Source organism: Crocuta crocuta, unplaced genomic scaffold, assembly GCF_008692635.1.
Source record: "Crocuta crocuta isolate KB4526 unplaced genomic scaffold, BGI_CrCroc_1.0 scaffold426, whole genome shotgun sequence".
Lineage (NCBI taxonomy): Eukaryota > Metazoa > Chordata > Mammalia > Carnivora > Hyaenidae > Crocuta > Crocuta crocuta.
Genome location: NW_027532452.1, coordinates 439664 through 464064, shown reverse-complemented (window position 1 = coordinate 464064; position 24401 = coordinate 439664). Strand labels below are relative to the sequence as shown.

At 38.1% G+C, this 24401-nt stretch overlaps 1 protein-coding gene across 1 annotated transcript in view; it reads right to left on the bottom strand.

The window, feature by feature from the left end:
• Positions 1 to 758: 758 nt before the first annotated feature.
• RARRES1 (retinoic acid receptor responder 1) overlaps positions 759 to 24401 on the bottom strand; it is a 43902-nt gene continuing 20259 nt past the window's right edge. Inside the window, exons 6-7 of the mRNA XM_077779420.1 lie at positions 2080 to 2142; positions 759 to 1539 (exon numbers count right to left, since the gene is read on the bottom strand). Coding sequence (XP_077635546.1) covers positions 1390 to 1539; positions 2080 to 2142 — 213 coding nt within the window. The 3' untranslated portion in view covers positions 759 to 1389. The remainder of the gene's footprint in view (positions 1540 to 2079; positions 2143 to 24401) is intronic.

Genomic DNA, 24401 nt, shown 5'->3' with positions numbered 1-24401 from the left:
CCCTTGTTACTTGTCACTTAGTGACACCTCAACCCAAATTCCGTTTAGAGTTCCTTGCTAGTTGGAACTCCCAAAATTTCCTTTGTCCTGTCAAGTCCTTATAGATTTATACTGTCTTTAATGTATAAAAACTGACTACCTTGGTCATTTCTTTAGGTCTCAACTGCATTATTGAGTGCCTCTGCACGTGTAGTAAAATTTTTTTTTTAACGCTTATTTTTGAGACAGAGAGAGACAGAGCACGAACTGGGGAGGGGCAGAGAGAGAGGGAGACACAGAATCTGAAACAGGCTCCAGGCTATGAGTTGTCAGCACAGAGTCCGACGCAGGGCTGGAACCCATGGAACGTGAGATCATGACCTGAGCCGAAGTTGGACGCCCAACTGACTGAGCCACCCAGGTGCCCCTTAATTCTTAGACCAGCTGGAAGAAGCTTGATGGGTGGAAGAAAATTTAAATTCTCCCCCTACAAAGGATAGAAATTTTGAGAGGCAAATGATGATGGCTATGTTTCCTGGATCATTTCTTCCTGCCTTGTGGGAGTTACTCCACCGAATTTGATTACGGTACATATTATGTTTACTTACTTTTATAAATTAATTTAGGCCAACACCGGCGTGCAAATTGTTATAGACTTTGTATGAAAATTGTATATATTTGATAGAACTTCAGTTACATCATTATTCCACTTAATACATTTGCAGACACCCCACTTTATCCATGAAACACTTTTTATTTATAAAATTTGAATATTAAAAGTTCACTTAATTCAGTTTAGCACAAATTTTGCCTGTGTATACAAATCTCTATAAATACACTGAACACATTATATATATAAAAGTAGATATTAAAAAAGAATACTTGCTTGAAATGATAAAAAAATATTAAAGTTTGTTCTAAACTGGTACTATTTTCCCTGCAATTTGCTTTCATTGAAATATATTATCTTTTTTATATACTAAGTAGAAGGAATTTACCAATAGAAAATAGTTGGCTGTGCTATGTTCAAAGCAATGAGAAATACAGCTTTAAAGGTAAGACCATCAATTTGTGTTTTGCTTTGCTAAATACTTATTGATCCAGTTACAGTACATACCAATTGATTGTTTTTTACATTTTAGGGCTGAATCCCCGAGAAACTTGTGGAATAAACTGTTCAGCACTGAGCAGAGTTCAGTATGCTTGTGTTCCCAGAATTAACTAAATAAACCAAACTAATCGAAAAACAAAAACCACAGCATCTTTTAATTGTTAAGTATTATAATTTGCAGGCTTTCTAAAAAATATTAGAATGCTTTATACCTTATCTATTTTAGCAGAATAATGACTTACACTATTTAATAGAGTCACTTTGTTTAGAATTTGGTATAAGCAGACCTTTTGTTCTTTTCAGAAATTATTAAGCCCTGTTGGTGCCACAGCTGAACCTTCTTCAGTTCCAGAGGCTTCTTCTGGTGTCTGTAGCTCTTGACAGCGGTACTTCACTTTAAGTGGTTTGCCAGGGTACCAGACCAAGTGAATACGACAGGGAATGATTTCCTAGAAAATAAGAGTTCTAAAGTACTATGATCTGCAAACATTTCTGGTAAAAGCATTTCTGTATCATAGGAGTGCTGACAACACTGACTGTCTTTGACCTCCCATCTTACTCACGTCCGTGCAATGCCATGTTCCAGGCCCGTCGGAGGTAGGTAGTAGGCCCTGCCCCAAATGCAGGAAAGCTTGTTTTGAGGTCTCCGAATGTTGTTTTGATAACTAGTAGGGCTTGCACAGTGCCCACACCTCCGACCCTGCACGGATGATGCCGCGAGGTCTGTGAAAATATTAGACCGCTGGCCTCACCCCAGTGACCTCTGAACATCCCTTTGCCCTCTAAGATCTGTGCGAGGACAGTCCAGACTTTGCAGAGAACAGCGGCACCTGCCGCTACTCCGTCAGTAAGTAACGCTGAATACAACTCCGTGTAAGCTGTGTGCAGCTGCCTGCTCTGTTTTGGTCTCAAGGTGCCTTCTCAGTTTGGATGATACTGTCCTGTTTCCCTCCTCTACCTTGCAACATCTATACAATTCTATGTTTTACCTGTGTTGAGAATTCATGGAGTAGAACGGTGTAATCAAAATCGATTGCATCGTCATTTGTTTTCTAGAGAAAGAAGAAAAGAATTTGTGTAATAAATAGATTTGTATTAGCTCAGAGTTCACAGGGCTTCTATCATTATAAATTCTTGTTTGGACAAGTGCCTTGAATCCTGCTGCCTCTTCAGTTCTAGCCTCACAGCTCCTTTGGGAGTAGCCTGCACAGAGACATGAAAGCCAGGGTTCCTTACTGTTTTGTCATCGAGTTAGATGAAAATCTAGATGATCTTTCTAGCACTTGTTCTCTCCAATACGTATGGCTTTTGGTAGAGGCTAAGTCCTGTGGGAACAGCAAGAATCTTTGGACAGTCTTTGGAATCTAAATACTGTATATGCATCTCCATTTGCTATGTTAAGCCCCAGTAAGCAGATACTCGGACAAGGGGCAGGGCAACCAGTATTTCTAAAATGCCACCATGGACCAAGTTCTGTGCTAAACACTTTATACATTCGTCATGTAATTCTCTGTCTTGTAGAGTATGTATTACGAGCCTGGCTTTACAGGGGAAGTAACTTGAGGTTACAGCTGGTAAGTAAAAAATGGGATTTGGACCCAGATTTACAATTTTTTTTAATTTAAATTCAGGTTAGTTAACATATAGTGTAATAATGGTTTAGGAGTAGAATTTAGTGATTCATCACTTACATATAACACCCAGTGCTCATCCCAACAAGCCCCCACCTTAATGCCCTTCAGCCATTTATTCCCTCCCCCGCCCCCATTTCCCCTCCAGGATTCCTTATACAACTGCTTCTAAAACCAGTACGCTGGGTATCGATAAGCAGGCAGATTATTTACCATGTATTTCTATAGTTTAAAAATTGGTTTTACTTATGAACTTGAAGTATTTTCTCAACCAATGTCTTTTTATTCTGTTTTGGAAAATAACAATCCTGAAGAAAGTCCTAGCAGGCTCTAGGAAAAAAATGGCAAATCCTGAAACAAATGATGGGTTTCCAGCTCTATTTAACTCTTTCGCTAAATACACAGAATGTTGCATATTTTTAATACAAAAATTTGGATTATTAATTAATGCTTTTAAACCCTGTACCATTTAGTTAAGACCTTCCTCAATAATATTATCAAACCTTTACAGTTTTGTTTTTTCAGATTCTTCCTCCTCCAGAAAGGCCAAAAGTCAGGACTGATTTTTAAAAATGAAGACTGGGACACTGCGCATCCCAGCCTGGCAAAGCATTCCCGGGTTGGGCTGCCCCCACCAGGAGGAGTAGTTATTTTTAACGTTATTCAGAAATAATTTCCTTGGCTTCTATTCAAATTGTCACAAATGCCAAAGCCTTATAATCCAAATTGATGATCTACTGTCACGTTTTCAGCACTTTGATCTTCCTAGAGACAGACTGGAAGTGTTTCGTTTTTTTCCCTCTTCTGTACTCATGATCCCCACCAGAACCAGTGTGGTTTTAGTAGAATAAGTAGGCTTACATTGTTAGCATATGCTATCCAAAGTAGATTTTGTAGTCGAATAAATGAGGTAGATAAGAAGGTTTCTATAATGCATCCTTGGCTGGTGGGGGCCTTGAGGTAGGGGAAGGTCTTGGGCTGACTGCTAGTGCGCAGAATAGTTTGGGGGTGCTGACAGTGTTTGGTACGGACAGATAAGACTTAAAACAATGCTCACTTTTCCTTTTCTCAATTCATATTTAAAGGTTAAGGGTGTAGGGAAAGTCCTCGTCTGTTTTGTTTTCCTAGCCAGCAAATATCTCCCTTGCCCTTGGCACAGTCCTTATGGCATTAGGAATAACATCTATTCTTCAGTTCTGCAGTAATAATTGTTTCCGTCAGAGGCATCTTACTTTATATCTGTATTTTAGTCATTACCCACTCTTCTCTCAGGCCGTGTTCATTTGGAACCATGAGTTTGTAAGCCCACACTTCCTTACACTATTGCATTAAAAGGAGACTTTAACCCTGAGTTTAAAGATAGTAATTCTCACCCAAAAGGCTTTTGGAAAAACTATAATCTCTATGCTTTGCTGAGCCACAGGCACCTGCAGTCACTTCCTGCTTCTGTGCTGTCTTGGTTTTATCAGCCCCACCCCCTTCCTGTAGCTAGCCTAGAACAGTAGATCTGATCTCAGTTATTTTTTAAACACTGTTTCTTGTTTTGCTTGTTTCAGTGTTGCTTCTCTCGCTGAAAGATCATGAGAATCCTTAGTGGCTACCAAATAGCAAAATCTGAAAATCTAGATGTGCATACTTTTCTTTAAGGAAATGGAGTATCCCATGGAAAAAAAAGACAGTCTCTTTATCAAAAGGTGCTGGAAGAACTGGACAGCAATATGCAGAAGAATGAAACTAGACCACTTTCTTACACCATAGACAAAAATTAACTCAAAATGGATGAAAGACCTAAATGTGAGACAGGAAACCATCAAAACCCTAGAGGAGAAAGCCGGCAGCAATTTCTTGCTTGACACATCTCCAAAGGCAAGGGAATTAAAAGCAAAAATGAACTATTGGGACCTCATTAAGATAAAAAGCTTCTACACAGCAAAGGAAACAATCAAAACTAAAAGACAACTGACGGAATGGGAAATGATACTCGCAAATGACGTATCTAATGTGTATCAACTTTGAAATCAAATTTACCCAGTGATTCAGTGATTTAGATTTTTGTTAATTTCAAGGACTTAAGTAAATTTGTTAATTCTCATGTAATAGGCCCGAAGGGATGAAGTGGTCTGCCTTGGGTGGCCCAGCAAGCCAGTACCATTACTCAATTATTAATAAATAACTTATTGTTATAAATTATTAATTATTTATCTAAACCCCAAATCCCACGGGGTAAAAAAAGGCTAAAGGTCCTACTAAGTGACTGTTCTCCCTCTACATATTTGTTTTCTTAACTCTATAATTACTGGTCCCAGTTTTCCCACTTTTAGTTTGGGTGAGTGATATTAATGGACACATGATAGACATCAAAGGCCGGCTACAAGACAGAAATGAAGCTGCTGTATTTGGGCCATACTGTATCCTGGTGGCTGTTAGTTTGGTAATGTGTATGTACAATGGCAAATGAAAAGAAAGCACTGACATTAGAAGATCCTAAGGAGCAGGGAAGATGGCAGAGTGGGAGGACCCTGAGCTCCCTAATGCCATGCACACACTGAAGCAACAACTACATGTATCACAGCTCACTCTGAAAACAACCTGAAGCCTGCAGACTAGAGCTTCTACAGCTGGTTGTAGAGAGGAGGCCACATCAAAAAGGCCAGCAGAGGGGTACCTGGGAGGCCCAGTTGGTTAAGCATCTGACTTTGGCTCAGGTTGTGATCTCACAGTTTGTGATTTCGAGCCCCACATCAGGCTTACTGCTGTCAGTGCAGAGCCTGCTTCAGCTTCTGTGTCTCCCTCTCTCTCGGCCCCTCCCCTGCTTGTGTTGCTTTTCTCTCTTAAGGATGAATAAACAAACATTTAAAAAAAAAAAAAAAACTAGCAGAGGTGGAGACACAGTTGAGAAGCAGACCCAATGTGACTAAGCACAAATGGGAAGGTTATCACAAGCACAAAAGAGTAAAAGGATCAGATCCCACACCAGGCACCCCTGGCCCTGGGGATCCTCCTGGAAAGAAGAGTCCCCATAACATTTATCTATGAAATAAGTGGGGCTTAACTCTGGGAGAGATGGAGGGTCACAAGAAATAAAGTCTCTGCCCTTCAAGAGCCAGGATGCTAAATAATAAGGCCAAGACATAGCACAAAGGAAGCACTCTGCAAAGCACCTGGGGTATATATGAAGGGGATTTATTGACTGATTGTAGGACATGGGCCAAAGGGACAGGAATCTACAGAGATTTCTCCAGGAACAAAAGTGGTGGGTGTCATTTTCTTGCCCTCCTCAGACTACATAGCCAGATGCTTGTGGGAGCCAGTTCTGATACTTTCCATCTACCTTGCTAGGACCATGTGCCTACCCTGGAGTTCCCTTGTGGAACTACCATACCCAACATGCAATGCTGGTAAGGACTGGTGCCCCCTCAAAGTGATTCCTGCCCTGGGGAGGGGAGGCAGAAATAACCCTACACATCGGCATGTCCACAGTTCCTGGGGCTGGGCTTCTCAGCTCTGTAGCGAGAAAGTACCCACAGCTTGTGCAGTGGCTAATTCCATACAGCCACGCAGAGGGCCAGCCCTGCCCACCAGTGATCCCACAGCTGCTCTAGACAGGACTCTCAACAGCATGGAAAGCAAACCCTCCCCAGTGAGCCTGCAACAGGCAACACAGGTCATTGCACCAGCTGGGTTGAGGGCCAGCCCCAATCACTAGCATGTCCACAGCAATTACAGCTGTGGTATATACAGCCCACGGGGACATCCCTAGAGCATGTGATTCTGAAGACGGGTTGAGGGAATTGTGCTATAGGATACTACAGGACTGCTTCTACACAAGGCCACTTTCAAGCCCAGAAGACTTAGACAAAATGAGGAGGCAGAGGAATATATCCCAAATATAAGAATAAGACAAAATCACAGAAAAAGAAGTAAATGAAATGGAGATAAACAGTAGGCCTGATAAAGAGATCAAAGTAATGGCCATAAAGGAACTCACTGTACTTGATGAAAGAGTGGATGAACTCAGTGAGAACTTCAACAGAACGACAGAAAATATAAAAAAGAATGAGTCAGAGACGAAGGATTCAATACCTGAAATGAAAAATAAACTAAAGGGACACAGACTGGAGGAGGCTGAAGAACAGATTGGTAATGGGAAGCATTCAAGCTGAACAGCCAGAAGAATAAAAAATGAGAGTAGGTGAAGGGACCTCTGTGACCTCATCAGGCAGAACATTCACATTATAGGGATCCCATAAGGAGAAGAGAGGGAGAAGGGGGCAGAAAACATGAAAATATAAGAGCTGAAAACCTCCCTAATCTGAGGAAGGAAACAGACATCCAAGTCCAGAAATCATGCAGAGCCCCCCAAGCAATATGAACAAAGAATGTCCACACCAAGACACATAATAATTACAGTGACGAAAAGTAATGATAAAGAGAATTTTAAAAGCAAGAGAAAACAAATAGTTATACACAAGGGAAACCCCAATAGGCTGTTAACTAATATTTCAGGAGAAACTTTGCAGGCCAGTGACAGTGGTATGATGCATCAAAGTGCTGAAAGGAAAAAACCTATAACCAAGAATACCTGACAAGATCATCATTCAGAATTCAAGGAGTGATAAAGAGTGTCCCCAAACAAAAATGAAAGGATTTCATTACCATAAACCAGTCTTTAAAAAAAAATGTTAAAAGGAATTCTTTAAGTGGAAAGAAAAGGCCATAATTAGAAGAAAATGATTAAAGGAAAAATTCACTGGTAAAAACAAACAGTAAAGGTAGTAAATTAATTACTAATGAAGCCAGTATGGCTTCATTTACTACCAGAAGTTAAAACAAAAAGGTAGTAAATGCAATTTCATCTACAGAAGTTAGTCAAGGGATACACAAAATAGAAATGTGTAAAATTACATATACGTAAAACATTGGGGGCGGTGTAAAAAAGTAGTGCTTTTACAATGTGTTCAAACTTAGGTGACCATCAACCAATCTTTTAATACAGATTGTTCTCTATATAGAATGTTATATATTAATACCATGGTAACCACAAATCACAAACTTGTGATACACAAAATATAAAGAGAAAGCAATTCAAGCATAACACTAAAGAAAACCATTAAACCACAGGGGAAGAGAGCAAGAGAAGGAACACCGAGAACTACAAAAACAACCAGAAAACCATGAACAAAATGGCAAGAAGTACATGTCCATCAATAATTACTTTAAATATAAATGCTCTAAGGGCTCTAGTCAAAAGACAGAGAGTGACTAAGTGAATAAAAAAGCAAGACCCATCTATATGCCGCATACAAGAGACTCACTTCAGACCTAAACACACAAGCAGACTAAAAGTGAAGAGATGGAAAACAATATTACATGCAAATGAAAGCAACAAGAAAGCCAAGATAGCAATATTTAGACAAAATATACTTTAAAACAGACTATAGCAAGAGACAAAGAAGCACATTACATAATCATAAAAAGATCAATTCCACAAGAGGAATAGATCTTTTTATGCAACTAATATAGGAGCATGTAAATACATGAAGTAAATACTAGCAAACATAAAGGGAAAATAATAGTAAGGAACTTTAACACCCTACTTCTGTCAATAAATGTATCATCCAGACAGAAAATAAGGAAACAGGTTTCAATCAACACATTAGACCAGATGGACTTAAATTTGTTGAGATTTATTTTGTGGTCTATCCTGGAGAATGTTTCTGTACCCTTGAAAATTCTATTTTTGGATGTAATATTCTGTGTATACAAAACAAACAAAGCTCAAAGTCATTAGACGGAAATAAGAAAAAAATAGAAAAGATCAATGAAGCCAAGACCTGGTTCTTTGGAAAGAGAAACAAAATTTATAAATCTTCAGTGAAACTCATTAAGAAGAGAAGACTAAAGTAAAATTAGAAATGAAAGAGAAATAATAAGTGACACCACAGAAATACAAAGGTTTATAAACAGATATTAAGAAAAATTAAATGCCAATAAATTGAACAACCTAAAGGAAATGTGCAAATTCCTAGAAAAATACAATCTTCCAAAACTGAATCAGGAAGAAATAGAAGTCAGAAAAGACTGTTTAATAATAACAAAATTGAATCAGTAAAAAAAACAAAACCTCCCCACAAGCAAAAGTCCAGGACCAGATCCTTTGTGGGTGAATTCTACCCCAAACACTTGAAGAAAAATTAATACAAATTCTTCTCAAACTATTACAAAAAATAGAAGGGGTAGGCCAACTAGCAAGTTCATCTGAGTACAGAATTCTCCTGCTGCCAAAACCAGACAAAGACACAAGACAAAAAAAACTTTAGGTCAATAGTCCTGATGAATATAGATATAAAAATACTCAACAAAATATTAGCAAACTGAATTCAACAATACATTAAAAGGATCATTCAGGGAGAGGGGCCAAGATGGCAGAACAGCATGGAACTTTTTTTTACATCTCTTACCCCTGAAATGCAGCCAGATCAACACTAAACCACCTTGTACACCTAGAAAACTGATTTGAGGATTAACACAACAATCTGCACAACCTGAACCACAGAACTCAGCAGGTACACACTGCAGAGAGGTGAACTGAGGGAGAGAGAAGCCATGGAGGGCAGGGAGCTGTTTTTGCTTCTGGAGAGAGGACAGAGACCAGGGTGGAGTATGGGAAAAGCACACTGCTCCTAAAAAGCAGCTGGAAAGAAAATGGAAGAGTGGAAACAGCCACAGGGACTGAATAAAAGAGGGAGAAAGGAGAGGGTTTGAATTCCATTAAGAGTCTATAAACTGGGGGAGTGCAGAGTCTGAAACTCTGCAGCTCGATACCTAGTGATGCTCTGGTTGGAAGGGCAAGTCTCCAGGATCAGAGAGCAATGTCTAGAGATCCTAGGGCCACGTGGGTAGAGGTGGTTCCCTTGCTGGGAGGACATTTGGTAGAGGCCGTGCAGCCATCCCACAGGCAAAGGTTCCAGCAGACTCCAGAGAAAAACCATATTTGCTGCTGCTGGGACAAGGACATTAAGGGGCAAGCCTGGTGCCAGATGCCTGTTGTGATTTTCCATAAACCTGAAACCCTGGTGCTACAAGATCACAATTTTTCCGGGGCCAGGCTGGCACCCAGCTGCAGTCCAGCATTGGCAGCAGTGCGGTCTCAGGAATGTTCCTGTGGGTGGGCCGGCACCCATCCATTGATCAGCAAGACCCTCCCCAAGAAGGTCTGAACAGGTCAGAGCTGTAGTCCCTCAGAAGTGAGGGGTTGGGAAACAAAGCCCCATTTGAGATAAAACTCAGGAAAGAGGTACCGCCTGGTAGCCTGACAGCTTGGTCACAGACAGTGTAGAAGTGGGGAGTGGACTGAGGCCAGAGACAAAGGAAGGGTGCTTGACTCCCAGTCGTGGAGAGCACAGAGTTATGATACGCCGAGACTATGTAGCTGGGAGATGCCATTTTCACCCCTCCCGTGAATGTGCATACACACCTACATGCGCCACAGCAATCCACCCCAGTAAGCTGAGCAGCTACATCTAGTGGAGAACGGAGCTGTTACACTAAATCCCACCCTACTGAGCCAACAGCATTCTTGACAACCACAAGTCTCTCTTCTGCTTAGTTTGCTGACTATAAAGTGCTTCATAGCTTAGCTTCTATGAGAAACTAGATGTAATTTCAATTGTACTTCATTCTGTTCACTGGTCCTTTTATTCATTTTTTTTCTTATTCTTGAATACAAAAAGAAGAAATCTACTTTTATTTTCCATTTTTATTAAAAAGATTTTTCTTTAATTTTTTCTACTATATTTTTTACATTTTTGTAAATTCTTACGTTCTATTTTGCTTTCATCATTTCATTTTATTCCATTTTATTGTACTCATTTTTTCAAATTTTCAAACATTTTCTTTTTTCCTGGTCCTTTCTGATCTTTCCCTTTTTTCTCTAATCTATTAAGCTTCTTTCAACAACCAGACCAAAACATACCTAGGATCTAGCATCCTTTATTTGATTTCTTTGTGTTGTCTTTAATTTTTTTTTACTTTATTAATTCCTTTTCTTCCTCCAAAATGAATTCACCCCAAAAGAAAAGAACAGGAGGAAATGACAGGGATATAATCAACACAGATACAACAAGATGTCCGAGGTAGAAATTAGAATCACAATAAGAAGAATACTAGCTGGGTTTGAAAATACATTAGAATCCCTTTCTGCAGAGAGAGAATAAGTAAAATCTAGTCAGTATGAAATTAAAAAATGCTGTAACAGCTGCAATCTTGAATAGATGCCATGGCAGCAAGGATGGATGAGGCAGAATAGTGAATCAGCAACATAGAGGACAAACTTATGGAGAATAATGAAGCAGAAAAAAAGTGGGAGACTAAGGAAAGAGCACAATTTAAGAATTAGGGAAACTGGGGGTGCCTGGGTGATTCAGTTGTTTGAGCATCTGACTTTGGCTTGGGTCATAATCTCACAGTTCATGAGTTTGAGCCACATTGTGCTCTGTGCTGATAGTTCAGAGCCTGGAGCCGGCTTTGGGTTCTGTGTCTCCCTATCTCTCTGCTCCTCCCCTGCTCATACTATGTCTCTGTCTCCCAAAACTAAATGTTAAAAAATGTTTTTTTTTTTTAATTAGAGAAATCAGTGACTCATTAACAAGGAACAACATCAGAATCATAGGGCTCCTAAGAATATGGAGAGAGAAAAAGGGGTCTAAGTGTTATGTGAGCAAATTATAGCAGGAAACTTTCCTAACCTGGGGAAAGACACAGACATCAAAATTCAGAAGCACAGAGGACTCCCACAGATTCAACAAAAACCAACCATCAACAAGGCATATCATTGTCAAATTCACAAAATACTCCGGCAAGGAAAGAATCATGAAAGCAGCAAGGGAAAAAAGTCCTTAACCTACAAAGGAAGATAGATCAGGTTTGCAGCAGACCTATCCACAGAAACTTGGCAGGCCAGAAAGGAGTGGCAGGATATAATCAATGTACCAGATCAGAAAATATGCAGCCAAGAATTCTTTATACAGCAAGGCTGTCAGTCAAAATAGAAGAAGAGATAAAAAAATTCCCAAACAAAAATTAAAGGAGTTCATGACCACTAAACCAGCCCTGCAAGAAATTTTAAGGGAGACTCTCTGAGGGGAGAAAAGACAGAGAAAAAAAAAAAAACCAAAAAGACCAAAAGCAACAGACAAGAAAGGACCAGAGAACACTACCAGAAACTCCAACTCTACAGGCAACATAATGGCAATAAATATCTTTCAGTACTCTTTCAGTATCTTTCAGTACTCACTCTAAATGTCAATGGACTAAATGCTCCAATCAAAAGACACAGGGTAACAGAATGGATAAGAAAACAAAATCCATCTATATGCTGTTTAAAAGAAACCCACTTTAGACCTAAAGACACCTTCATATTGAAAATAAGGGAATGAAGAAACATCTCTCATGCTAATGGTCACCAAAAGAAAGCCAGAGTACCCATACTTATATCAGACAATCTAGGTTTTAAAATAAAGACTGTAACAAGAGAAGAAGGGCATTTTGTCATTATTAAGGGGTCTATCCACCAAGAAGACCTAACAATTGTAAACATTTATGCTCCAAATGTGCAGGCACCCAAATATATAAATCCATTAATCAGAAACATAAATAAACTCATTGATAATAATACCATGATAGTAGGGGACTTCAACACCCCACTCACAGCAATGGACAGATCATCTAAACAGAAAATCAACAAGGAAACAATGGCTTTGAATGACACACTGGACTAGATGAACTTAACAGATAGATTCAGAACATTTCATCCTAAAGCAGCAGAATACACATTCTTCTTAAGTGCACGTGGCACATTCTCCAGAATAGATCACATACTGGGACACAAATCAGCCCTCAACAAGTACAAAGAGATCAAGATCATACATGCATGGTTTCCAACCACAATGCTACGAAACTCAAAATCAACCACAAGAAAAACTTTGGAAGGATAACAAATACTTGGAGACTAAAGAACATCCTACTAAAGAATGGGCTAACCAAAAAATTAAAGAGGAAATTAAAGAGTACGTGGAAGCCAATGAAAATAACACAACAGCACAAAACCTCTGAGATGTAGCAAAAGCAGTCATAAGAGGGAAGTAGATAGCAACCCAGGCCTTCCTAAAGAAGGAAGAAAGGTATCAGATACACAACCTAACCTAATACCTCAAAGAGCTGGAAAAAGAACAGCAAATAAATCCCCAAACCAACAGAAGACAGGAAATAATAAACATCATAGCAGAAATCAATGCTATCAAAACAAAACAAAACAAAACAAACAAAAAACCAGTAGAACAGAGCAATGAAACCAGGAGCTGGTTCTCTGAAAGAATTAACAAAATTGATAAACTCCTACCCAGTTTTATCAAAAAGGAAATGGAAGGGACCCAAATAAATAAAATGAAGAATGAAAGAGGAGTGATTAACAATCAATACCGCAGAAATACAAACAACAAGAGAATATTATAAGCAATTATACACCAATAAAATGGGCAATCTGGAAGAAATGGACAAATTCCTAGAAACATAGAAACTACCAAAACTGAAACAGGAAGAACCAGAAAATTGGAACAGACCCATAACCAGTAAAGAAACCAAATTAGTAATCAAAAATCTCCCAAAACACAGTGTCCAGGGCTGGATGGCTTTACAGGGGAATTCTACCTAATATTTAAAGAAGATTTAACACCTATTCTATTGAAACAGTTCCAAAAAATAGAAATGTAAGGAAAACCTCCAAACTCTTTCTATGAAGCCAGCATTACTTTGATTCCAAAACCAGAGAAAGACTCAATTAAACAGGAGAAATATAGACCAATTTCCCTGATGAACATGGATGCAAAAACCCTCAACAAGATTACTAGCCAACCAGATCCAACAATACATTAAAAGAATTATTTACCACGACCAAGTGGGATATATAGCTGGGATGCAGGGCTGGTTCAATATCTGCAAAAACAATTAATGGGATACATCACATCAATAAAAGAAAGGACAAGAACCACATGATCCTCTCAATAGATGCAGAGAAAGCTGTATTTTGACAAAATACAGCATCCTTTCCTGATAAAATCCCTCAAGAAAGTAGGGATGTAAGGATCATACCTCAAGATCATAAAAGCCGTATATGAAAGGACCCACTGCTCATATCCTCCTCAATGGGGAAAAACTGAGAGCTTTCCCTTTAAGGTCAGGAACAAGACAGGGATGTCCACTCTCACCACTGTTAGTCAACACTGTATTGGAAGTCTTAGCCTCAGCAATCAGACAACACAAAGGAATAAAAGGCCTCCAAATCAGCCAGGAGGAAGTCAAACTTTCACTCTTTGCAGATGACAGGATACTCTATACAGAAAACCCAAATATTCCACCAAGAAACTGCTAGAACTGATCCACAAATTCAGCAAAGTCGCAGGATATAAAATCAATGCACAGAAATCAGTTGCATTTCTATACACCAATAATGAAGCAGCTGAAAGAGAAATCAAGGAATCAATCCCATTTAAATTGCACCAAAAACCATAAAATACCTAGGAATAAATCCAACCAAAGAGGTGAAAAATCTATGCACTGAAAACTATAGAAAGCTTGTGAAAGAAATTGAAGAAAACACAAAAAAATGGAAAAATATCCCATGCTCCTGGATTGGAAGAACAAACACTGTTAAAATATCAATATTATCCAAAGCAATCTACATATTCAGTGCAACCAAAATAACACCAGCATTCTTCACAGAACTAGAACAAACAATCCTAAAATTTGTATGGAACCAGAAAAGACCCGAATATGCAAAGCAATCTTAAAAAAAGAAAACCAAAGCTGCAGGCATCAGACTTCTGGACTTCAAGACGTATTGCAAAGCTGTAATCATCAAGACAGTATGGTACTGGCACAAAAACAGACACTCAGATCAATGGAACAGAATAGAGAACCCAGAAATGGACCCACAAACGTATGGCCAACTAATCTTTGACATAACAGGAAAGAATATCCAATGGGATAAAGACAGTCTCTTCAGCAAGTGGTGCTGGGAAAACTAGACAGCAGTATGCAGAAAATGAACCTGGACCACTTTCTTACACCATACACAAAAATAAACTCAAAATGGATGAAACACCTAAACATATGACAGGAAGCCATCAAAATCCTCGAGGAAAAAGCAGGCAACAACCTCTTTGACCTTGGCCACAGCAACAACTTACTCAACATGTCTCTGGAGGCAAGGGAAACAAAAGCAAAAATGAACTACTGGGACCTCATCAAGATAAAAACCTTCTGCACAGTGAAGGGAACAGTCAGCAAAACTAAAAGGCGACCAATGGAATGGGAGAAGATACTTGCAAATGACATCTCAGATAAAAGGTTAGTATCCAAAATCTATAAAGAACTTATCAAACTCAACATCCAAAAAATAATCCAGTGAAGAAACGGGCCAAAAACATGAATAGATACATTTCCAAAGAAGACATCCAGAAGGCCAACTGACACATGAAAAAATGCTCAACATCACTCATCATCAGGGAAATACAAATCAAAACCATCATGAGATACCACCTCACACCTGTCAGAAAGGCTAGCATTAACAACTCAAGCAACAACAGATGTTGGCAAGGATGCAGAGAAACAGGATCTGTTTTGCACTGCTGGTGGGAATGCAAACTGGTGCAGCTAGTCTGGAAAAGAGTATGGAGGTTCCTCAAAAAATTAAAAGTAGAAGTACCCTACGACCCAGGAAATGCACTACTAGGTTTATATCCAAGGGGTACAGGTGTGCTCTTTTGAAGGGGCACAGGCACCCCAATGTTTCATAGCAGTGCTATTGACAATAGCCAAAGTATGGAAAGAGCCCAAATGTCCATTAATGGATGAATGGATAAAGAAGTGGTATATATATACAGTGGAGTATTATTCAGCAATCAAAAAGAATGAAATCTTGCCATTTGCAACTATGTTGATGGAACTGGAAGTTATTATGCTAAGTGAAATTAGTCAGAGAAAGACAAATAATTGACTTCACTCATATGAAGAATTTAAGATACAAAACAGATGAATCTAAGGGAAGGGAAGCAACATAACAAAAACGGGGAGGAGGATAAAACATAACAAACATTTAAATCCAAAGAACAAACACAGGGTTGCTGTAGGGATTATAGGAGGGGAGATGGTCTAAATGGGTGAGAGGCATTAAGGAATCTACTTCTGAAATCATTGTTTCATCATATGCTAACTTGGATGTAAATTAAATAAATAAAAATTTTTAAAAAAACAGATCATTCAACAGAATCAAGCAGATTTTATTCCAGAGATGTAAGTGTGGTTCAGTATTTGCAAATCAATGTTACCACATTAACAAGAGGAAGGATAAAAATCATATATTATCATGTCAACAAATGCAGAGAAGATATTTGGCAAATTCAACATCTGGTCATGACAAAATCCCTCAGCAAAGTAGGCTAAGACTGAACATAATCTCAACATAATAAAGGTCACATGTGAAAAACCCACAGCTAACCTCATAGTCAATAGATCAGGAAAAAGACAAGGATGTGCAGTGTCACTACTTTTATTCAGCATAAAGTCACATGAAGTCCTAGCTGCAGCAATCAGGCAAGAAAAAGAAATAGAAAGCATCCAACTTAGTAAGGAAGAAGTAAAACTTTTGATATTTTAAGATAACCTGATACTCTATAAAAAATAAAAAAAAAACTTAAAAGACTCCACCAAAAAACTATTGGAACTTAAAACAACATAAGTAAATTTGCAGGATACAAATTTAATATACAGAAATCTGTTGCATTTCTCTACACTAATAATGAATTAGTAGAAAGGAAAATTAAGAAAATAATTCCATTGACAACTGCACCAAAGAATAAAGTACTTAGGAATTGATTTAAACAAGAGGTTAAAGACATATACTCTGAAATCTACAAGATATTGATGAAAGAAATTGAAGTTGTAACAAATGGAAAGATACACCATCTTCATGAATTGGAAGCATGAGTATCATAAAAATGTCCCTATACCCAAAACAATCTACAAATTCAGTGCAATCCCTATCAAAATATCAACAGTATTTTTCACAGAACTAGAATAACCTTAAATTTTGTTTGGAACCACAAAGGACCCCAAATAGCCAAAACAATCTTGAAAAAGAACAAAGCTTTTAAGTATCCCAATTCCAGATTTCAAGATATAATACAAAGCCATAATATTCAAAACAGTATGGTATTTGCACAAATATAGACACAAAGATCAGTGGAACTGGATAAAGCTCCCAGAAATAAACCCACACTTATATGGTCAATTAATCTACAGCAAAGAAAGCAAGAATATACAATGGGAAAAAGATAGTCTCTTCAAAAAATGAAGCTGGGAAAATGGACAGCTGTACACACACACACACACACACACACAATGAAACTTGGACTTTTCTACACCATAAACAAAAATATATTCAAAATGGATTAAAGACCCCCAAAATGTGAGACATGAAACCATAAAACTCCTAAAAGAAAACATAACAATTAACGAAACAAAAATGTAACCTACTGAATGGGAGAATATTTCTACATGATTTATCCAATAGGAGTTAGTATCTAATATATATAAAGGACTCATTCAACTCAAAACCAAAAAAAAAAAAAAAAAAACACAAAACAAAACAAACACCTCCAACTATCTGATTAAAAAAATGGTCAGATGAGGCGCATCTGGGTGGCTCAGTCTGTTAAGTGTCAGACTTGATTTCAGCTCAGGTCATGATCTCACAGTTCAAGCCCCATGTGCTGTTAGCACAGAGCCCGCTTGGGATTCATTCATATTCATATTCATTCCCTCTCTCTCTCTCTCTCTCTCTCTCTCTCTCCCTCCCTCCCTCCCCCTCTCCTTCCCTCCCCATATCCACTCTCTCAAAATAAACACTTTTTTAAAAGGACTTGAATAGATGTTTTTACAAACAGACCTACAGATGGCCAGTGGACACATGAAAAGATACTTAACATCACTGATCACCAGGGAAATGCAAATCAAAACCACAATGAGATACCACCTCACACCTGTCAGAACGGTTAGTATCAAAATGACAGGTGTTGGTGAGGATGTGGAGAAAAGACAACCACCACACACTGTTAATGGGAATGTAAATTAGTGCAACCACTGTGGAAAACAGTATGAAAGTTCCTCAACAATTTAAAATTGAAATACCACACAATCCAATAATTCCACTCCTATATATGTACCCAAACAATATGAAAACATTAATTTGAAAAGATAAATGAACCCCTATGTTCATTACAACATTATTTATAGTAGCAAAGATATGGATACAACCTAAGTATCCATCTATAGATGAATGGATAATGAAGATGTGGTATATATAGAACAGGAAATTTTATTTAGCCATAAAAAAGAATGAAATTACCATTTGTAATAACATGGATAAATCCAGAGAGTACTATGATAAATGAAATAAGTCAGCCAGAGAAGGACACATACCATATGATTTCACTTTTATACAGAATGTAAAAAACAATGAAAGAGATACAATACAGAGAACATACACTGCTCATTGCAAGAGGAGAGAGTTGGGGGGGGTGTGGGGGGAACTAGGTGAAGAGGATTAAGAGGTACAAACTTCCAGTTGTAAAATAAGTCAGAGATGGAAAGTACAGCATAGCAGTATAGTCAATATTGTCAACATTAAATAATGTATTGGGACAAATATTCTTACAGTGATGAGCAGTAATGTATAGACCTGTTGAATTATTATATTGTTTACCTGAAGCTAATGAACCTTGTATGTCAACTCTACTTGAATAATAATAAATCACTTCAATAAAATAATAAAGTGTTTGAAAAAAATCCATGTTTTCCCTCTGTTGTGTCTGTATCACCATATTCTTATTGTATTTTTGTCTCACATTAATTACAATTTGTTCTAAATCATCTTGACATAATTTTCTATACTGTAAACCAAAAAGTTTTCCCTAAACTTTCAGTTAAGGTAAAAGTCTCTTGTGGATATAATCATCATTTTGGTAGACAAAAGAGAGAACCAGAAAGAGGGAGGAAACTTATATGGCCAAGGAACTACTGCATCCTGAGTTGAAATATAGCAACAATCAATTAAATGGTAGTTTCTATTAAAAAAGCATTCTATAAGGAGCTGGAAACATATTCATTTTAGTAATAATAAAAAAACTACATTTCCATTGTCTGTTTTACAAGTGGCCCTTGAACAACACACTAAATTTGCTATCATTAATAATGCTTGCTTGACCTTGGGTGAGGGTCCGGTACGGCAACGTGGGAAGACCCTGAACTCATCTCCTCAGTGGATACATGGAGTCAACACCTATACAGAGAACAATTCCTCTCAAGGAGTTTGAGGGATGACTGAACAATTTATGTACAACAGAAGATAAAGGGACGACACAGCAAATGACCGGACAGATGGAGACATGGTAACTTTGGGAACCCCAGCCTCAAGGCTGTGAAGTGCAGTGAGGAGGGACAATACTCCTGGACTGGGAACATGTTCATCTGTTCTGGGCCACAGGGGGAAAAAAAAAAAAAAGCCACAGATAAAGAGTTCAAAGACAGTTGTCTCCAGACTGGAGAGTGGATGAACTTAGTGAGATCTTCAACAAATAGAAAATATAAAAATAGAACCAATCATAGTTGAAGAATACAATAACTGAAGTGAAAAATACACTAGAGAAAATCAACATTAGATTAGCAGATGCAGAAGAATGGATCGGTGATCTGGAAGACACAGAAATGGAAAGCAACCAAGCAAAACAGCAAAAGAAAAAAAATGAATGAAAATAAAATCATGACAGTTTAAGGGATCTCTGGGAAAACATCAAGTATACTAACATTAGCATTACAGGGATTCCAGAAAAAGAAGAGAGAAAGAGGCAGAAAACTTATTTGAAAAAATAATAGGTGAAAACTTTGCTAAGTTGGGGAAGAAAACAGACATTCGGTTCCAGAAGTACAGAAAGACCCAAACAAGATGAACACAAGGAGGTACACCAAAATAAATAATTAAAATGTCAAAGATTAAAGATAAAGAGAATCATAAAGCCAGCAGGAGAAAGGGGACTAGTTATGTCCAAAGGAAAGCTCATAAAGTCATCAGCTGATACTTTAGTAGAAAATGTGCAGGCCAGAAGTGGGATGATATATATATTCAAAGTCCTGGAAAAAAAATACTTACAACCAAGAATACTATATCTGACAAGGTCATCATCCAGAATAAAAGGAGAAATAAACAAGTTTCCCAGACAAACAAAAATTAAAGGAGTTTACCATGGCTAAGCTGACCTTCTAAGAAATGTAAAGGGACTTCCTTAAATGGAAAAGGGGGAAAAAAGGTCCTAAGGAGGAGAAAAATGTTAAAGGAAAATATTTCCTGAGCAAAAGCAAACTTACAATAAAATTTTGTAGACCAATCACAGGTAACACTAGTAAAAAGGTTAAAAGACAAAAGTAATAAAATCAATTATATCAAAAAAATTAGTCTAGGAACTCATAAAAAGATGTAAATTATGGCAACATATATATATAATGTGAGAGTAAGAATATACTACTTTTAGAATGTGTGTTAACTTGAGTGACAGATAAGGGAGCATGAAGTAGGCTGAGGACAAAGCACAGCTAGCACACACACCCCCACCCCCACACATATGTGTGACATTCCTTGGACATTCCCGCTACCCAAAAATGAGAAAGGACCAAAAAAAAAAAAAAAAAAAATAGTGAAACTGGTAAGAAACTGGTAAGAGTCTCTACCAGTTTACCAGAAAAAGGCAATCCTACAGAGCTTAAAGTCCAGTAACTCCCTAATTTCTTAATGTAAATGCCTTGATGGAGGGAAAAACAACTCTAGTTTAACAAAAGCTAGGCCTCCACTAAGTCCTTATTTAGCATGTGAAAGTCTCTTTGGAAACTCTCCCATGATCCTCAGACTCCATAAAATAGGTCTCTCCCCCCCACTTACAATATAGCTCTTCCTGCCCATGGACGCTGTCCTTGTGCTTTAATAAAATTACCTTTTTGCACCAAAGAGGTCTTCAAGAATTCTTTCTTGGCCATTGGCTCTAGACTACTCCCCATCACCTCGAAACTTCATCATGACCATCAATTAAATATAGATTGATATATATTTAGATTATATATGAATTACATGGTAAACATATATGAAAAATCTATACTGTATAGCAAAAAAATAAGAGAAAGAAATTAAAGCATAACACTAAAGAAAGCCATCACAGGGGCACCTGGGTGGCTCAGTTGTTTAAGTGTCTAACTTCAGCTCAGGTCACGATCTTAAGCCGTGGGTTCCAGCCCCACCTTGGGCCCTAATGCTGACAGCTCAGAGCCTGGAGCCCACTTCAGATTCTGTGTCTCCCTCTCTCTCTCTGCCCCTCCCCTGCTCACTCTCTGTCTTCTTCTCTCTCAAAAGTTAAACATTTTTAAAAAATTTAAAAGTTATCACAAAGGAAGGGAACAAGAAATAGAGAAGAAATACAAAACTAGTAACAATGAACAAAACTCCAGTAAGTATATACCAATCAATAATAACTTTAAATGTAAATGGTCTAATTGCTCCAATCAAAAGACACAGGATGAGTAAATGGATTAAAAAAAAAATATGCTGCCTGCAAGAGACTCACTTCAGACCTAAAGACACAGCAAACTGAAAGTGAAGGAACTGAAAAAAAGACATTCCTTCCATGCAAATGTAAGAGACAAAAAAGCCATGGTAGCATTACTTTCATCAGACAAAACAGCCTTTAGAACAAAGACTGTCTACAAGAGACAAAGAAGGGCACTACGTAATGATAGAGGGATCAAGCCTACAAGAATAGATAAATACCTACACAACCAGTAGAGCACCTAAATACATTAAACAAATATTACCAGATATAAAGGTAGAAACTCACAAATATTAAGATAATAAAGGTAGAAACACAATAATATAGTTGGCCTGAAACACAATACAGAATCTGTAGTTTGAAAAGCACCTGGGCTCTAAATGAAAAACATGTATTTACTGATCTAAGAACATGCCCTGGAGGAATAGGGATTTTCAGGAGATTTCTCCAGAAACAAAAATGCGGATACTGCCATTTCTCTTCCCCTCCCCCAGACTAGATGGCAGGACACTTTCAGGAGCCAGTGCTAACACTCTCCATCTACCCTGCTTGCATGACAGATCCTGTCCCATCCAACCCCCCTGCAGCAGCAGGTGTCCCTCCAAAGCAGGCCCTACCACACCCTGCAAGCAATTCCCAGCAGGGAAGCCACTCCAAAGTGGCTCCTGCCTTGGGAAGGTGGGGAGACGACCCACACACTGGCAAGTGCACAGTCCCTGCAGCCAGTCCTCTTTGCTAGCTGCCCGTGGATCAAGTCTCACCATGTTGGGTATGCCTGCAGCTGTGACAGAGGCAGACTGCAGACACCTAGCCTGTCTGCTGGTCTCACCCATGAGTGTGCCTGTGGTGACCTCAGAGAAACCTCTCAACAGCACGGGAACTGAACTGTCCATAGCAGGCAAAGCGGAGACACTGTGAAAAAGGACCGTTCAGAGATGAAGAATTCAGTGACAAAGAATATGTGCTGCTCATGCAGAACCTGCTTGGGATTCTTTCTCCCTCTCTCTCTACCCCTCCCCTGCTCTCTCTTTCTCTCTCAAAATAAATAAACTGGAAAAAAAAAAAAAAAAAAGACCAAGAGTGATGGAATGAATAAAAAAGCAAGACCCATCTCTATGCTTGCCTACAAGGGACTCATTTCAGTCTGACACATGCAGACTGAAGGTAAAGATATAGAAAAAGCACTCATCATGCAAATGGAGACAAAGAAGGACACTATGCAATCATAAAGGGAACAATCCAACAGGAAGCTATAAACGTTGTAAATATGCACAAAACATACATAAACCAGCTAATAACAAAGTTATGCAGTAAGAATAAGGTACTTTAACACCTAACTTACATAAATGGATAGATTATCCATACAGATAATCAACAAAGAAACAGTGGCTGTGAATGAAACATTGGACCAGATGGATCTAACAGATACATTCAGAGTATTCCATTCCAAAATAGCAGAATACATATTCTTTTCATGTGCACATGGAACATTCTCCAGAATAGATTACATTTTAGGCTACAAAATAAATCTCAACAAATTAAAAAAGATCAAAGTATTACTATGCATCTTTTCTTACCACAATGCTATGAAACTAGAAATCAACCAGAAGAAAAAATCTGGAAAGACCACAAACACATGGAGGTTAAATAATATGCTACTAAACAATGAATGGATCAACCAAGAAATCAAAGAGGAAATAAAAAATACATAAAGACAAATGAAAACACAACAATCCAATATCTTTGGGATGCAGCAAAAGCTGTTTTAAGGGGGAAGTTGATAGCTATATAGGCCTTCCTCAAGAAGCAATAAAAATCTCAAATAAACAACCTAACCTACTGGAGTGAGAAAAAAACAAAACCCAAGCCAGTGGAAGGAAGGAAATAATAAAGATTAGAGCAGAAATAAACAAAATAGACACTAAAACAATAGAACAGATTAACGAAACCAGGAACTAGTTCTTTGAAAATAATCAACAAAATTGATAAATCTTCAGTCAGACTCATTAAAAGAGCGAGAAAGAAGACTCAAACAGAATGAGAAATAAAAGAGGAGGAATAACTGATACCACAGAAATACAAAGGATTTTAAGATAATATTATGAAAAATTATATGCCAACAAACTGGACAACCTAAAAGAAATAGATAAATTCCTAGAAATCTATAACTTCCCAAAACTGAATCAGGAAGAAATAGAAAATTTGAACCAACCAATAACTAGCAGTGAAATTGAATCAGTAATCAAAAAAAGTCCAACAAACAAAAGTACAGGACCAGAAGCCTTCACAGATGAACTCTACTAAACATTAAAAAAAAAAAAAAGAGTTTATACCTATTCTTCTCAAAATTATTTCAAAAAGCAGGAGAGGAAAGAAAGCTTCCTAATTCATTTTATGAGCATTACCTTGACACCAAAACAATAAAGATGCTACAAAGAAAGAACTGCAGGCCAATATCTCTGATGAACATAGATGCAAATATCTTCAACAAAATATTACGGAACTGAATCCAACAATATATTTAAAAAAGCATCCATCACAATCAAGTGGGATTTATTCCTGGTTCCAAGGGTCTTTCAGTATTTGCAAATCAATCAGTGGGATTCATCCCATCAGAAGAGAAAGGATAAAAACTATATGATCATTTCAATAAGTGCAGAAAAAGCATTTGACAAAGCATAAATTCATGATAAAAAGCCTCACCAAAGTAGGTTTAGAGGGAACATACCTCAATATAATAAAGGTCACATAAGAAAACCCCATAGCAGGGGCGCCTGGGTGGCTTAGTCGGTTAAGCGTCCGACTTTCACTTAGGTCATGATCTCGTGGTTCGTGGGTTCGAGCCCCGCGTCAGGCTCTGTGCTGACTGCCAGCTCAGAGCCTGGAGCCTGTTTCAGTCTGTGACTCCCTCTCTCTCTGACCCTCCCCTGCTCATGCTGTCTCTCTCTCTCCTAGAAATAAATAAAACATTAAAAA